General features: G+C 43.2%; 1 protein-coding gene across 1 annotated transcript in view; it reads right to left on the reverse strand.

The window, feature by feature from the left end:
* The window catches only part of TRPM5 (transient receptor potential cation channel subfamily M member 5), a 545,198-nt gene that overhangs the window by 313,628 nt on the left and 215,436 nt on the right, over nucleotides 1–16,134 (reverse strand). Inside the window, exons 13-15 of the mRNA XM_086956260.1 lie at nucleotides 12,720–12,832; nucleotides 5,051–5,140; nucleotides 423–681 (exon numbers count right to left, since the gene is read on the reverse strand). Coding sequence (XP_086812386.1) covers nucleotides 423–681; nucleotides 5,051–5,140; nucleotides 12,720–12,832 — 462 coding nt within the window. The remainder of the gene's footprint in view (nucleotides 1–422; nucleotides 682–5,050; nucleotides 5,141–12,719; nucleotides 12,833–16,134) is intronic.

Below are 16,134 nucleotides of genomic sequence, written 5' to 3' on the forward strand. Positions count from 1 at the left end.
TGTATACACCAGCAACGACAAGCACAAACTATGGAGTTCTACTATACAGAGAAAAAAGGAGTAAGATAGTATATTTATCAAATCTGAAATACCTTGTACATATGTTCTGTTCCTCCATTAATTATTTTTTAAGGTTTTTGTTATTAAGGCCATAATTAAAACTGTAGAAGAGTAAATATTAAAGTGAAATACTGTTTTCAATATTGCTATTGTAGATGGCTACAGCAGAACTTTCTAAAGTGGTGCCTCAGAACACTGATGATACCGGTTTCTATGGACCCTGAGTACTGACAGAAACTAATCTGTATCTGAATTTCTTTTCGTATTAAAAATGCTTATAGTTTGCTTCTTGTTCTTTCTATCCATGCTCCTTGTTGATATTTAAAGAAAGAATAAACATACAATATGTGAAAAGAACTCACCTGGCGTATTTCTTCCAGGACTAATGTGAACACCCAAAAGTAAAGGATAACTTCCTTGACAGAAGGCCCCTCTGGTGGAGGACGCTTGAAGTCCAGCAAAAGGACAAAAGCAAACAGGAATAAAAAGGCAAAATACATTATAACGTTTCCTAAAAATACGGTCACAGGGGCGGTCCAAAACTTCTGCCATCTTGGAAGTATAAATTGTCCACATAAGTTTTTTTCAGATGGTCTCTGCTTTCCTGTTTTATTTTCATCCCTTTAAAAATATAATGAGATTGGTAAAGTTATTATTTGCCTCATTTGGGCAACACCATGTAATAGATTTTAAGAAATTGCAGCATTATTTTAATTATGTTGTGGGTGATTCAGTAGTTCATCAAATTGTGCTACTATCTTCCAGACTACTCAGATTAGGTCATCACATCTTTCTTCAGGCAATGGTGCAAAGATTATTGAGACCACATGCAAAAATTCGTTAGGCCTAAGGCACTTCCTTCTGTGGCAAAATAACCATCTTTGCAAATACCAGCTGAAATACAGTACTTTTTGCTTTCCCCGGCTGGTAAACTTGTAAAATGGGTCTCTAACCTCTCCTATGGGCACTCCAGCATTGGCCACTTCCTAATGTTTCCACAGTCACTTTCACACATACACACACGCACGCACACATGCATGCGCACACACTCACACACGCATGAAAACACACACCCAACACACGCATACACACACACTCACTCTCCTCTCTCCATCCTTCATCCTCTCCACTGTACCAACCTCCCCCAGTGGTGGTTGGTGATCTTTGGAAGTGGTGGAGCATAATATTGGCCAAATTCAAGTGACTAAAGATGGCAAGCCCAAATTACTCTACGACGGTTAAGGGAGGGTTGGGGTTCTCCCTAAGGAAATTTTGAATTAATGTGGTCAAATAGGGCATTTAAAAACACAATTTTACATAAATTAACTCAACAACATAATCTCTGAAGGAGCAGACATTAAATATTCAAGTCTTTTACTGGTGTGCTAAACCAGTGAACCCTACGGCTCCCCAGGAATGTACCCCATTTTGTGTATATGCTATGGGCACCCTCATATGTCAATAATTACCTTCATTGTGCCAGGGCCAGCATTTTGGCAGGAGTGCCTAATATGCTATGGGTAGCCCCTTATGCAAAAATATAAACAATATGCTAGTGCCAGAGGTTTTCCTTTGATGCTGTCCATCGACCATGGGCAAAATTTCTGACAAAAAGTACCTTTACTATATCAAGACCATCATTTAACATGACGGGCTCCATTCCAATTGTAATAGTTTCCTTCCATTTGCCAAGAATAGCCTCTACGTGTTTGTACCAACAATTTGCCACAGGTGCCCCATGTACCATGAACTGTCTTCAATATGTTAGCCTAAGCATTTTTTCACAGGTGTACCATATGCCAAGAATTACGTCTGGTGTGTCAGTATTTTGCCTGGGGTGGCTGTTGTTCCAAGAATTACTGTCAGTATGCTAATCCCAGCATTTTGCCATAGGTGCCCCATATGTCAAGATTACCTCTAGCATAGCAGGACCGCATATAAACACTGCAAGTGCCAAGTATTGCCTCTACTATTCTAGTACCAAGTATTATTTCTAGTTTGTCAGTGCCAAGTATTACTTTTAGTATGCCAGTGCCAGTACGTGGTCAGTTGTGCGGTTATACATGAAATTACTTACAGGATGCCAGCACCAGCATTTTGACATGTGTGTCCCATATACCAAGATGACCTCTAGTATCTCAGTGCCAAGAATTGCCATTACTACGCTAGTACCAAGCATTACCTCTAGTATTGCAGTATCATCTACTACCTCACATATGTCAGTGCCAATATTTGGTCAATTGTACTGTTCGGCTAAGAAATGGCTCCATTGGCATCAGCATTTTTCCCAGAGCGGCTATGTATGTCAAGAATTACATTCAGGATGCCAGCAACAATTACAGACTCATAGGTACATCACATTCTCACTCATCTTGCATTCACTCACTAACACTGACTCACTCATTCTACTAACTCTTACTATTCTTCCACTTATTCATTCACTGCCACTTGATTGCACTGACTCACTCTCCCACTCATCTGCACTCACTCTATCTGTCATTCCTGCTCATTCAGTTTCACTCATTCATTCACACTCAGTCTCATTCAGTTTTACTCACTTACACTCTTAATCACACTTTTTCACTCACACTCACTTGAACTCATTCTTACACTTACTCAGTCTCACTTGCACTCTCTTACACTCATTCTCACTCACTCTCACGTGCACTTCCCCTTCTTCCTACTGCTTCTCACTCTGACTCACTTGCACTTAATCTTACTTGCCAACGAGTACAGCACATCCCATAACTTGGTTCAAACGCTCTGCGTAAAACTCCAATTTGCAAAAGGTACCAAAACAAAAGAGCAAACAGGGGCACAGCAGGGCTAGTCGCACAAGTTATGGCATATGTTGTGTGTGTAAGTAACCATAACTGGCAAATTCTAGTAGTTTGTCATTTTTGAGCAAGAACTAGAACTCGGTATTTAACTGTGTTTATTTCAGTTTGTTAGCATATGTATTTCTTTGAAAACAAATATGTAACCAAAACATGGATACAAAGTGTTAAGTTGGTGTTACAAGATAAATAGTATTGAAGAAGCCTTGTGACTAGTAGGAGAGCTGTTTCCCTGTATAAAGTAATTCGTTATTTATTACAATTGCTGGAAGTTGTCATGAGTAATGACTCGTGTGACGCAATGCCTCGTAAAATCACGTTGAAGAGACCTGATGAGCATTAGAAGAGTTGTATCCACACATTAAGTAATGTTTCCATGCAGTCTGTCAGATAGTAATGTGTTTTTTCATGTCAATTTTGGGGTACTGTGGTCATAGATGGATGGATGGATGGATGGATGGATGGATGGATGATAGATAGATAGATAGATAGATAGATAGATAGATAGATAGATAGATAGATAGATAGATAGATAGATAGATAGATAGATAGATAGATAGATAGATAGATACAAAAAAGGAACCAGGGAACTCTGGGCAGTTCCCAAGAGTAGGTGGAGAGCAGCTCCCCAAACAGAGCAGCCTACAACATCAGTGACTCTCTAAATCTGCTCCTCTCGAATGTGTGTTTTCCTAGCAAAGTTTTTAACTATAGGATTAGCACAGTGCCACCCACACCGAGTTAGAAAGGGACAAAGTATTTTGCCGTTTTTACAGCAAGCGGTACAAAAGGGGGTGGTGATGGATGGAGCATCTGAATCAATCAAACACTCACACCCAGTCAAAAGATCTGTTCCCATGAGGCACAGGGTCAGACTGATTTGCATATAGCCATGTCTGAACTGGGGTGGCAGAGTGGGCTAAAGAATGGTGATGGTTTAAACCCAGATATTTTGACTGGGTGTGAGTGTTTGATTGATTCAGATGCTCCGTCCATCACCACCCTCTTTTGTACCACTTTTGGCCGCCATAAGTGTGGCAGGGTATGCTCAGACGTGAGTCCCTTGCTCACTTTGCCACTGGATTCAAGCAAGTCGGGCTGAAGACGACTGGAATGCCAGAAACCGGTCCTCAGAAGCTTGTTTCCAGTCCAGGGAAGACATGGCCTGGCAGTTCGGGCTGGACTGTTCCCATGAGGCACAGGGTCAGACTGATTTGCATATAGCCATGTCTGAACTGGGGTGGCAAAGTGGGCTAAAGAACGGTGATGGATTAAACCCAGATCTTTTGACTGGGTGTGAGCGTTTGTTTGATTCAGATGCTCCGTCCATCACCACCCCCTTTTGTACCACTTTTGGCCGCCATAAGTGTGGCAGGGTATGCTCAGACGTGAGTCCCTTGCTCACTTTGCCACTGTATTCAAGCAAGCCGGGCTGAAGACAGCTGGAATGCCAGAAACCGGTCCTCGGAAGCTTGTTTCCAGTCCAGGGAAGACATGGCCTGGCAGTTCGGGCTGGACTGTTCCCATGAGGCACAGGGTCAGACTGATTTGCCTATAGCCATGTCTGAACTGGAGTGGCAGAGTGGGCTAAAGAACGGTGATGGATTAAACCCAGATCTTTTGACTGGGTGTGAGTGTTTGATTGATTCAGATGCTCAGTCCATCGCCACCCCCTTTTGTACCACTTTTGGCTGCCATAAGTGTGGCAGGGTATGCTCAGACGTGAGTCCCTTGCTCACTTTGCCACTGGATTCAAGCAAGCCGGGCTGAAGACGGCTGGAATGCCAGAAACCGGTCCTCGGAAGCTTGTTTCCGGTTCAGGGAAGACATGGCCTGGCAGTTCGGGCTGGACTGTTCCTATGAGGCACAGGGTCAGACTGATTTTCATATAGCCATGTCAGAACTGGGGTGGCAGAGTGGGCTAAAGAACGGTGATGGATTAAACCCAGATCTTTTGACTGGGTGTGAGTGTTTGATTGATTCATATGCTCTGTCCATCACCACCCCCACCACCCCCCTTTTGTACCGTTTTTACAGCAAAGCCTTTAAACAAAGGATTAGCTCAGTGCTCTCCACACCGAGCTGTAAAATGACAAAAGCCCTTTACCACTCCAGGGACAGTATTACAGCTTTGGATATATATGCTTACTCACCTGCTTGTACTACTGAAAAGCAAATCTTTTTCTGTGTCCAGGCTATCAATTTCTTCAAACGTATTGGGTGCTCCTTTCGAGTGTTCTCCACTAGAAGGAAAAATAAAGAAAAGTGTATTACTGTTCATGCGTAACAATTTACTTTCATTAGGTGAACTAAGTTTACACACACATATACCCTAAAAACGTACATTACATACAAAAGCCTTGGTTACTTGCTATTGCCATTGTATGTACGGTAAGTCGAACTAAAGGCCTCTCAAACGAACTTCCCTTATCAATGGAGTTTACTCTTTGGATAGACACATCAACCTCTGCATGCTCAAACCTACATCTTCATCCTATGGAATACCACTGTTTGTAGAATCCATACACATTGCCGCACAAATGTTGAATCAAACCCTGGTTAATAGGTTAGAATTATGTTCTCATAGTTTAACCAAGCTCCTATCAGATAATTAGCTATGATTTCATAACTCACATCAACACCTCACACCAAAGCTCCACTAGCAATGTTCAGTGTCGGGTCAGCAGAAGATTTCAGCACTGTTTAGGGATTAATCAACATCCATGTCCTTCAGCCACAGTCTATTTCCTACTGCAATACCAATAACATTGAGTAGGCACAAACATAGAGATCAAGTCTCTGTCCTGTAGTAAAAAGCAACACAATAGTGTGCTCGAGAATTGAATAACTTAGAAAAAAAATAAAGTGTGTTGGAAAACAAAATGTAAAAAAATCTGATACATCACAAGATAAGCTGTGTATACGTAAAGAGGATACAGAAAAGCTAGTTATAGAAAAAAAGTAAATTAAATAATGGGAACGTAATAATGCTTGTAAAGACAACCTCCAAGACATGTTCAATATTGTTTTCTCATAACACCCATAGGATCGAATGAAGCTGTCAATGGCTATTTCAAATGTTCTTTTCGCAAATTGACATTTCTCAGCTCATGGGACCTTAAGATATATTTTCTCAGCCCAAAAAGGATAGTGCTACACGTACTTTGAAATTATCCTTAACATTAATTCCTTGGGATATAAACATTGCGCAATCAGAGCTTCTCATTAGGGAATCCCTACCCCTGACACCATTGGGAAACTCATCATCAACAGATCAATCATATAAAAAATATTGGTTATCCATATTATAAATGATTAATTCGAACAAGAACTGCTCCAAAACTACTGAGAACCTGCCTTGTCAACCTATTGTATAAAGAACACCATTGTGGAGGCTTTTCTTCTCACAACAATAAGAGGCTTTCAAATTACCCTTTCATTTAAAAAATTGCATGAAATACTGAAGTCAGAGAGGATAATTTTAGGGAAGGTTATGGCTGTAGGAATGGTGTGAGAGGACATAAAATCTATGATGAAGAAAAGAGAACTCCATTACTATCAACACACTACTTCCTGTTCCTTTTCCTTTTCAAAGAAATCCATTTACAATGGTCTAAATCTCTAAGACATACCCCCAAGTATTGACTAACCTGCAAAGATGATCTATATATGAATTGGCAATCCACCTGGTATGCCGTAAAGAGCATGGAGATGGGCCTCTGTCCTTACCCGAGGTTGGAAGATAGAGCAGTCAAGGGACTTTCTATGTCCTACTCTATTTGTGTATGGATACTCTGTTCATCTTATTGTCCATTATCATGACTACTGTATGGATTGGAGCACTGGGCTAAACTCTCTGACAGCCAGGACCACCTCCAGAAGCTGCTTTCAAAATTGTTCAGCCTACAACATGTCATCAGTTTAATAATGTACCTGAAGTATTGTTATCGTAGTACGCCACCTTTCCCTACACCCCCATGTATATCAGATGGGCTCTTTCAATATCCCCCATCTTGGAAACTGTTGTGGACTACAAATTAAGAAGGTCTATTTAGTCCCCTTCTTGAATGCCTAAGGAAAGCACAACTCCTCCAAGTAGCCACAATGCCACCCTGCACAGAATAGTATATGCGAAAGATTACACATGTCTATAATAATTTTCCTTCCTTACATTCATGGCTTTAGAAATATATTTGTTGTATGTGAGTGGAAGCAAGAGGGTATGAAATTATAATGGTGAGAATTGTGACTAGCAAACGTGTTCTAAAACAGTCTATACTTATTTGTACAGCATGATTACTATGCGGTAAGTGTAAGTAGCAGGTACATGCATCAATAGCATTCAAATCAACAGTGTGCCCTGCTATCTGGAATGATTTCAGTGATCTAATTCTCCCTATAGTTAAACTATGCATGCATTTATACTATACCTTGCCAACCCAAAACAGATTATGCCAACTATATGCACAGTAAAACATGTGTACCTTACAAAAAAGTAGTTAGTACATACTGTAGGCACCACGAGAAAAGGGGATATTTATGAAAACATGGGTGACAATCTAATAATGGATCAAGTAAAAAAAAGTATACATATCAAATACCAAATAAATCAAATATGATTCCAGCTCCAAAACTGTCCACTCTGTACCCATTTTAAATATCATAGCCTAAATTTAAGAGCACCTTGAAGAATTTGAAGACTTTTCTGTAGGGGAAAAAAAGTGGCCATCACTGCCAGAAGGTTATAACTGAACATGCCCAGTTACTGGGGGAGTTATACCGAAACTACTCTACTTGAACTAAAATCTAGATACCATTGCATGCTGATTGCCAGGGCCGTTTTTGTTAGCTGCACAGCCAGCTGTGTTGACAGCTCCAGGAACAGGCCTTGACAGAAGAGTAGAAGGACAGAATAGGAACTTCTGTACATGCATTGGCTTTCGATACCTTTTTCCTTCAATTGATTTCTAACTGCAAGTACGAGTGTAATTAGACAGTGCTTAATTGAACCGGTGATAGCCGGTGGGGGCCACCGGCACTCATATTTGGGGATTGAAACTTATGTTTTCTTATTAGACTTTCACCCAGAGCGAGAGAGAGAAAAACACAAAAGAAAGAATGTAAAAGGATGATAGAAGCAGAGAAACAGGGACAACGGGAGAAAGCAGAAATGAAACAGAACCAGCAAGAGGGAGGTAACGGCAGGGAGTGTCGGATGGTGAATAGAAGATGCAGGAGGCAGTATCAATACTTTGCAGCCAGGGGCGTGTCCAGGCAAGATGGCAGACTAAACGTGTCTGCCGGTGCTCCCACTGACGCAGTCCTCATCCTTCCATATCCTGTGCTTTCCTGCTACATATTTGTTCCCGGATAGCAATACGAGATAATGCCCCATGGTGAACTACAAAGCCTTATCCTGCCACCTGGAGTGGTTTGGCCACAGCACTATCAGCGCGGCCCTGAGGAAGTGGACAGGTGCCAATTTCCATGCAGAGGTTTGGGATGTCCGCAGCCTGTTTTCGATACATACTGAAAACCCCGAAGGCGTCCAGTAAGAGAGCTGGGGACCTGACCTACTTGACTCGCCTGAGAGGTATTCTACTGGAGGTGGAGGAGGAGCAGATCGCCTTCCCAAGCTGTGCTGCAGGTCGGTGACTAGAAGGCCTGCCGGCGAGGTACAGACTCCGTGACAAGTGTGCGCATCTCCTTGTGCGGTGGAGAGGAGTTTGCCTCCAGCCTCTGGTCGGATTTGCGAAGGTCCTGGGAGGTCCTGCTGAATGGAGGCTGGGTGGGGCCATACAGAGAGGAGGTCTGAATAGGCGATGGTCCTTGGCCTGGGGGCCCTGCTGCGTGGAGGCCGGGTGGGGCCATACAATGAGGAGGCCTAGCTGGGGCTGACCATGGGGACGGGGTAGAGGCCTAAGCGTATCCTTCTGAGTCTTGGTAGGAGATCGCTGGGACATGAAGGCAGTGTTTCACTGGTTTGCTTGAGGTGAGGAGACTGCATTGGGTGGTGGGGGCGGTGGAGGACAAGTGTGGAGGCCCCACCTCTCCTCTCCTGTGGTGGAAGAGTCTATAAAGGGGAACTGGTGTCAACTCTGTAGACCTTAGTAGTGGGGACCCCTAAAGGATATGAAGGTGGAGGCTCAGGGAGTCCCATGGTGGCTAGAACAGGAGACACTCATATGTGAGTAGACCTCCGACCATGGTCTTCTGAGGGTGAGTCACTGAAGCGACTTAAATAGGGAGGAACTGTTGCATTGGCTCTAAGGTTTTTGCTTGAGGAATAGCCTGGGCTTTTGAGCGATGTTACCCTATTGCAAGCTGATCTACGCATGGTATCAGAATGTGTGACCACTATAAAACAAAATGTGAGTGTCTTAGAGAGGGAGGTCAAAAGCCTCTGCGATACTGCTATTTGTTTCCAAAAACAGGCCATTCACTAGGATGATAGTATGGAGAACTCTGAGGGAAGGTCTTGCAGAAATAATGTACGCTTTGTGGAATGCCTTAAGAAGGTGGAGGGGCAATCTGCTGAACTCTTCTTGGAAGACTAGATAACCACCACTCTGGCGCCCAAAAGGCTATCTAAATTCTTTACTACTGAACGAGCGTAGAGGGCTCTTGCTTTTCTGCCCAAACTAGGTGCACCACCCGAGCAATTATAGCACAACCGTTCAGCTTCCGGGATAGAGATGCAATACTATAAACCACTCGAATAAGGGGGCCTTTGTTGTTTGAGGGTCATTCCATATCCATCTAGCCTGATTACACATGGAGGGTGCTGAAAGATCAAAGGAAAACCTTCCTAACTGTGAAAAGAGCATCTTCAGAACCTTAATCTTAAATACAGCCTCCTCTTCCCTGTCAAACTAAGGGTTGAACACCAAGGAAAAGTATTTTTCTTTTTTTCAGCTGAAGTGGACAATGACTGGGTTAACCTTAGAGGAAACTCCTGCAACTACCTGGTGTCCAAGACAGCGTCCGCTCAACGTGCAATATCGGGCCGGTCCGGACATGGCCAAAGACAACAGAGCTGGAGGATGAATCAAGAGACTAAAGCGGTATCATAGAGGATCCAGGTTTGTCCACATGGTACTTTGCAAGCCACTGATGTGGTCCTGTATTCGGATGTGGCCTCCCAGGAACAGCTGGTGGACCGGGAACAAACAGAACACGTCGGTCTGAGGCTGTGGTCCAGCTTTGGTGAACTTTGGAGCGATTCGGCTGGCTCCATCGGACCCAGATCCTGGATGCTACGAAGAAGATGGCTGAGGAGACTAAGATGGTTTGAGGGGGAGGCAAAGTAAGCCTGTGTACATGACAAATAATGTGTTAGACTTTCCATAGTTTTGTGTATATGCTAAAACAAAACTGTTATGTATGCACAGGTGGGGGAAAGAAGGGGATTCCCCCTCATAGATATGTGACCTATGTTGTTGGGAGGGCTTTACCCCCTAGAGGTGGATTGCCGCAAGAATGGAGCTGGAGTGTGCAAGACGTGTGCTGTTTCTGGCTATCTAACCTCTTGCAAAGCACAAATTTGCATAGTGGAGGGATGAGGGAATATTGTTTTGGTGTTTTCTTTAACTGCTCTTTTTCTTATTGACAGTGATGTATGGGGCAGTATTTGCTGACTCCCTACTTGTCTGAGTGAGGACCGGATGGGATGGTGGTACTGCACATGGGGATGGGGGAGTTGTGGGTGGGGTATGATTTATAAGTTGTTGTTCTGAATTGGGATATTAGTTCTGCTACTGTGCCAAATGGCCATGCCAGGAGCACTGACTGGTTTTCCGTGCCGGTGCTGTGTGAACGACAAAGTTACATGAGGAATGGCTGGTTCCATGAACAAATTGATCTCTTAGAATGTCTGAGGCATAACCACCTTTGTGAAATGTAGGAGCGTGTTTGCCTATCTGAAGCGCTATAGAGTGGCTGTGGAATTCCTGCAAGAATCGCACAACTGGGGCGACTGCATCCCATGCCTGAGGAAGAGCTGGAAGCAACAAATTTATGCAACCTCCTATTCTGGGTTTGCCTGAGGGACACTCATTTAATTGGCTCCAGGGGTCCCTTTTAACCATCTGAATCATGTTGTAGATCTGTAGGGATGGTATGTTGTTGCACATGGGACACTTGAGGGTTGGGATATTTATGCTATTAATGTCTATGTCCCCAATGATGGTGATCTATATCCACGGGGACAGAGTGGGAGGGACAAGGGAAGCTTATAGATCCTTATGCTATAAATATGCTCTACATTGTCAATGTGATATCCCTATATGCCAATAAAGTTATTTTTTTTAAATCAAGACTTTGCAGCCTTGGTATTTAGCACCCCCAATATGTGTAGTACCGGCTGGAAGACTTTGGGCCCAGGGTCAAATTAAGCACTTTACATATTAAAGTCACTAATACATGTGACTTTGGCGTACTGCATCCTATCGCTTGCACTGTGAAAACTACACACAAGAACCTGCCACGTGGGGATGTGCTAGCAGAAAACCATTTGCCATGGCTTCAGCATAAGTGGTGTTCTTTCAGTTAATTCTCGATTGTAGTGTGTAGCACTGGATTTCACTGTGAAAGAGGATTAAGTGCAATGAGTTCTACCATTATGTGAGCTGGAACAGAGGACAAAAAGGGTCTGATTTGGAGTTCAACAGATAGGTTTCTTAGTCTCAAACATGACTGATATCTGTTTTATATATATACTAGCAGCCCGCCCCAGCGTTGCCTGGGGCAGAAGGGGGCTGGGGGCAGCATTTCAGGCTTGCGTGCACTCATGGCTCCCGCCCGTCCCTCTGTGCACACCCGCGGCTCTTGGCTGCTTCACTTACCTCACCTGCCGGCGTTGCCCAGGGCAGAAGGGGACTGGGGGCAGCATTTTGGGCTTGTTTGCACTCATGGCTCCCGCCCGTCTCTCGGTGCGCACCCGTGGCTCTTGGCTGCTTCACTTACCTCACCCGTCGCTCCTCCCTGCGCTGCTGATTTTACCGCTCCACTGCTCCTCCGCTTCTCGCTGCTCCTCACCACTTGACCGCCGCTCCTCCCCGCGCTCATGTCCTCCGCTCTTCCTATTGCTCCTGAACGCCGCTCCTCCCCGCGCTCCCGATGTCATTACGCAGACGTCCTGGCCGGCGCTACATGCAAGGCACTACTTTATTTTTATTTCAAAAAATTTTAAACAACGTATATTTTTTATTTTTATACAGCCTATGTCCTTCTGCTTGCCCTGAGGTTTTCAAATATGTCTTGGGTGTTTGGATTGGTGGGGTACTTTTCGAGTTTACCTGGCTCAAACGACACAGTTCTCTCTTTATAATAGTAGTATAGACAAGTGCATTATACTCAATTGCATTTGTAATATGGCAGATGTGATATCTGTCACATGTGTGACGTAGTAACCTGTATTTCGGACTCTAAAGCAGGCCCAAAGTTTTCCCCAGACTGTGCCATGCTCTTTTCCAGTCATGCAGCATTACATTTAGAAGTTGCTTCACTGGGCATTCACTGGCACTTAATATTTGCATAAAGGCCCATTGACCAATCTATTTATAATTACATCTAAATCTAAAGACATATTGTTGTGGCTCTTTGTAGGCACCCACATAATGAACAATTTAGACAGGTAACTCTAGATTGCAGTCCCATGCATTTCAACAATTTCAATTTCTTTCACCCACCCAAGCAACCCACCTCATACTATTCAGGTTTGGTTTGGTAGTTACAATACATAGATGCGCATTTCCACCTTAAATCCCATGTTTAGCATTTCAAAAGGTTCATTTTTCATTAAAAATATAAACGTGTTCATACCTGAATACTATTAAATTCGTGTAGATTAACAATGGACACCAGAATCCACAAATTAGCTTCAGTATGCGGGTATCTTTTGACATGTCTCCCCACCAAATCTTTGTCAGAAAGGCCTGGAAATAATTCAGAAATCATTATCTACAGCAGAAGAAACACACATGTTGACATTCTTAAGAAGTTCCATGCCATGGCCACTATGCCACTCTAGACAGATTAGCCAATTCAAAGCAACTTTGGTCCAGCTCCAATAGGGAGAGTTAAGCCCAAAGAGCCAGGCCAGGTCCCCTCTAAAAGGGATCATAAGCAAGCCATACAATTATCGGCTTATTTAATATCAATATTAAAAACCAAGCCAATTAATGAACTTTAAAATGTTACTGTGATTCATCATAACCCCTCTTTGGAACAGATTAATTTTCTATTTCTACTTTGTTTGTCTTTCTCATCTGCCAAGAAATAAATGACCTATCAAAGGGGCGGCTATAGGCTCATGGCGGCCCTGGGCAGGGAGTGTAGGTAGGGGCCCCACAAGAGGGGGTTCGGGCGGGGCGGAGCGTGGAGCCCAGTGAAGAGGGGGGGGGGGGATCAGGGTGTTTGGAAGTGGACCAGAGCCGGAGGCCGTCAAATCCCTACCAGGGGCCGCCACGCAAATATGTATCCATCCTCAGAAGATTGTTACATTAAGGTTATATATTGGCGTGGTGGCCCCTGGGGTTTGGTTGCCCTGTGCAGGTGCACAGCTTGCACATGCCTAAGGCTGCCCCTGCCTATCAGTAAAGATGGCAGTTCCTTTCAAGGTACAAAAGGTTAGGGTGAACGGCCCCCATTGGTTTTGGCGGATGTCCACTAAAATAGTTCAATGTATTTTTTTTTTCAAATTCAGACTTCTAAAGCGGGATTTTGTTTCTGAAAATCCAAAAATGAATGACCCCAACAACCTGGGAGTTTCCTCACAGGGTGTGGACGGCATTAATGTTTTTTTCTGTCCCTCACGCCAGGTTTTTTATTACAATGAGGAAAAGAAAAAGATACATTACACTGTCCATCCTAAATAGGACTGGCAGTGTAATGTCCTTCCTCCAACTACCGCAACTCTGTCGGGCTTTCAGAATATGCTTTTCATCAGCCGATCCAATTGGGGCTCATTCAGTAGAAACCTTACAGTCAATCTTTTTCTAAATGTGGCGGGAGAACTGAGGGTTTGGCAAACAAGTTATTCTGCAGCATTTGTGATGGAATAACCTAGCCTACCCTAGCCATTAGTCTTAGTTTAGACCACTGTGAATCTCAATCGTTTGAAGCTTGACTTCTTGCTGCATTCCCAGATTTGAGTTGCCTTCATCCTGAGATGATGACATGTCTAAAATTTAGAATATATCTTGAGCTTTAATAGGAAGCTTCCTTTGTATGCAACTACTTATTATGAGAATTAAATTGTCAATCTTGTGTAAAACATTTTCCGCGGGCATTTTGTGTTACATCCAGAAGGGTAGTGATCTTCTATTCTAGGGAGATTATATATGCGCACCTTATTTCTCCATTGAGGCTCTCGTCCTTCGCTTTGACTGAACGAACGTTTTCCTGACATTTTTACAATATCCTTTAAATCTCATCCAACAGTATGTCTGAGTTGTTGGGTGCCTGCAGCAAGGTATGATCAAAGCGTTTCCTAAAATGGATATTGTACTTCAATGTTCTTGGGTATTCCTCTAATGGAGAAATTGTTCTTTTTGGACATGTTTTAGTGTTCTCTAGCTTTTCAGGTGAGTACCTCTGTTATGCTTTCAACTCCCCAATATTGGACATCATTTCTTCCTGTACTTTTCCATAGTCCAGCTACAGATGCGTCCCTTCATCACCAAGACTGTATTAAGAATAAACACCAGTCCTTTGGAAAAGCCCGCCTCAAATTTTAACATCTTTTTAAAAAATGTGTTTTCATTTACCACAACAGAACCAACATACCCGCCTTGTGTTGCTGACACTTGGTTATTCAGTTCATCTTCTGCTGCCTTTGATTTTAGATCTCATTTCTCAATCACAGTGAGCAAGGTTTGTTTCATGGAACCCCCAGGAAATACATAGTTCTCTGGTGCTTTCAAAATATGATGAATATTATTTAGTCTGAGGGACGTCAGGGATCTGGAGGGCATCTATAATATGCTCCTACCAGGCACGTTTCATAGCCACACCCCACCACAAAATACCCTTTTGTAGGTATGTTACTTTTAACCTCCTGAGGTCTGACTGGTCAATATGTGCTGTCTCTGAGCACAAAAAAGACTCCTGCCTAATCTTGGTAATGTCCTACAAATGTGTCTACATTTATTGAGCAAACAAAAAGGAGCATAGTCCTTGTAATGTACCTTTGCTGGCCACTAATGCAGCATTTTAAGCAGCATTTTAGTACCCCAAAGTGTTATGTTTCATATAGGTACCCCAATATAGACTAAGGTAGTAACTAAACCTTTCATCTCTATTTACCCTGCCATTACACTACATAACAGTTCTTAGTACTGACCTTTTACCTAGTTATGGTAATGCTTAAAATGACATGGGGTTTTATCTGAATCGCAGCAGGACTACCATCTCCTGCATAATAACTATGTATGAGGGTAATTCCTTCTGTCATCCTAGTCCAACATGACACAGCAAGGTATATCCCCTGGGGGTACCGCTTTGGATATATAAACACCATATCTTTGCTGAGGCGGGAGAGGAGAAAAGGACTTCCATGCTGACACACTGATGCAAGACACTGAGGTTACCGCATGCAGACACTCCAGCTCGCAGTGGTCGGACATCCCTAGCCGGGTGTCCATCTGGAGACCAAGATGGGATCCTACAATCTATCACTTCAGGTAATGGGGTTGACTTTATCCTAGTGGGATTCTTGGCTATACACCTACATACATGCTAGGTACACTTTGGTACTTCTATCTAGTTAGGGTTGCATCGTAGGAGTTCCCCTTTTTTTACTGCCATGTATTTTATATACTTGCCTGTATACATTGTTTTAGTACTATGGTAGGAATCTACCATCCTTTTACTGTGTTGGTACTTACGATCATTTATATCTGTTTCTGTCTTATGGTTGTTTCAGCACACCTATTTTACCTTAGAATGACGATGGTTCAATAAATGCTTATTGAAAAATGTCCCAACCGTTTATTTTGAGTATTTCTCTAAGACAAAGTGAGCACGAGTGACTGAGCAAAAAGTACTGTACTGTTGCCACGATTCATGATGGGACAGAGTTGTCATGTTTGATAGTTGCCAAGAACTATTCTCTCCTTGGTAAGAGGGGTTTACCGTGGTACTGTGAACTAGCTGGTATACAGGCAAACATACTCGGTGGGGGTGTCAAGAATCAGTCTGGACACCAATCCCGCAGTGTATGTTGTCTAAACGCGCA

Source organism: Lissotriton vulgaris, chromosome 2_1 (genome assembly GCF_964263255.1).
Source record: "Lissotriton vulgaris chromosome 2_1, aLisVul1.2, whole genome shotgun sequence".
Classification (NCBI taxonomy): Eukaryota; Metazoa; Chordata; class Amphibia; order Caudata; family Salamandridae; genus Lissotriton; species Lissotriton vulgaris.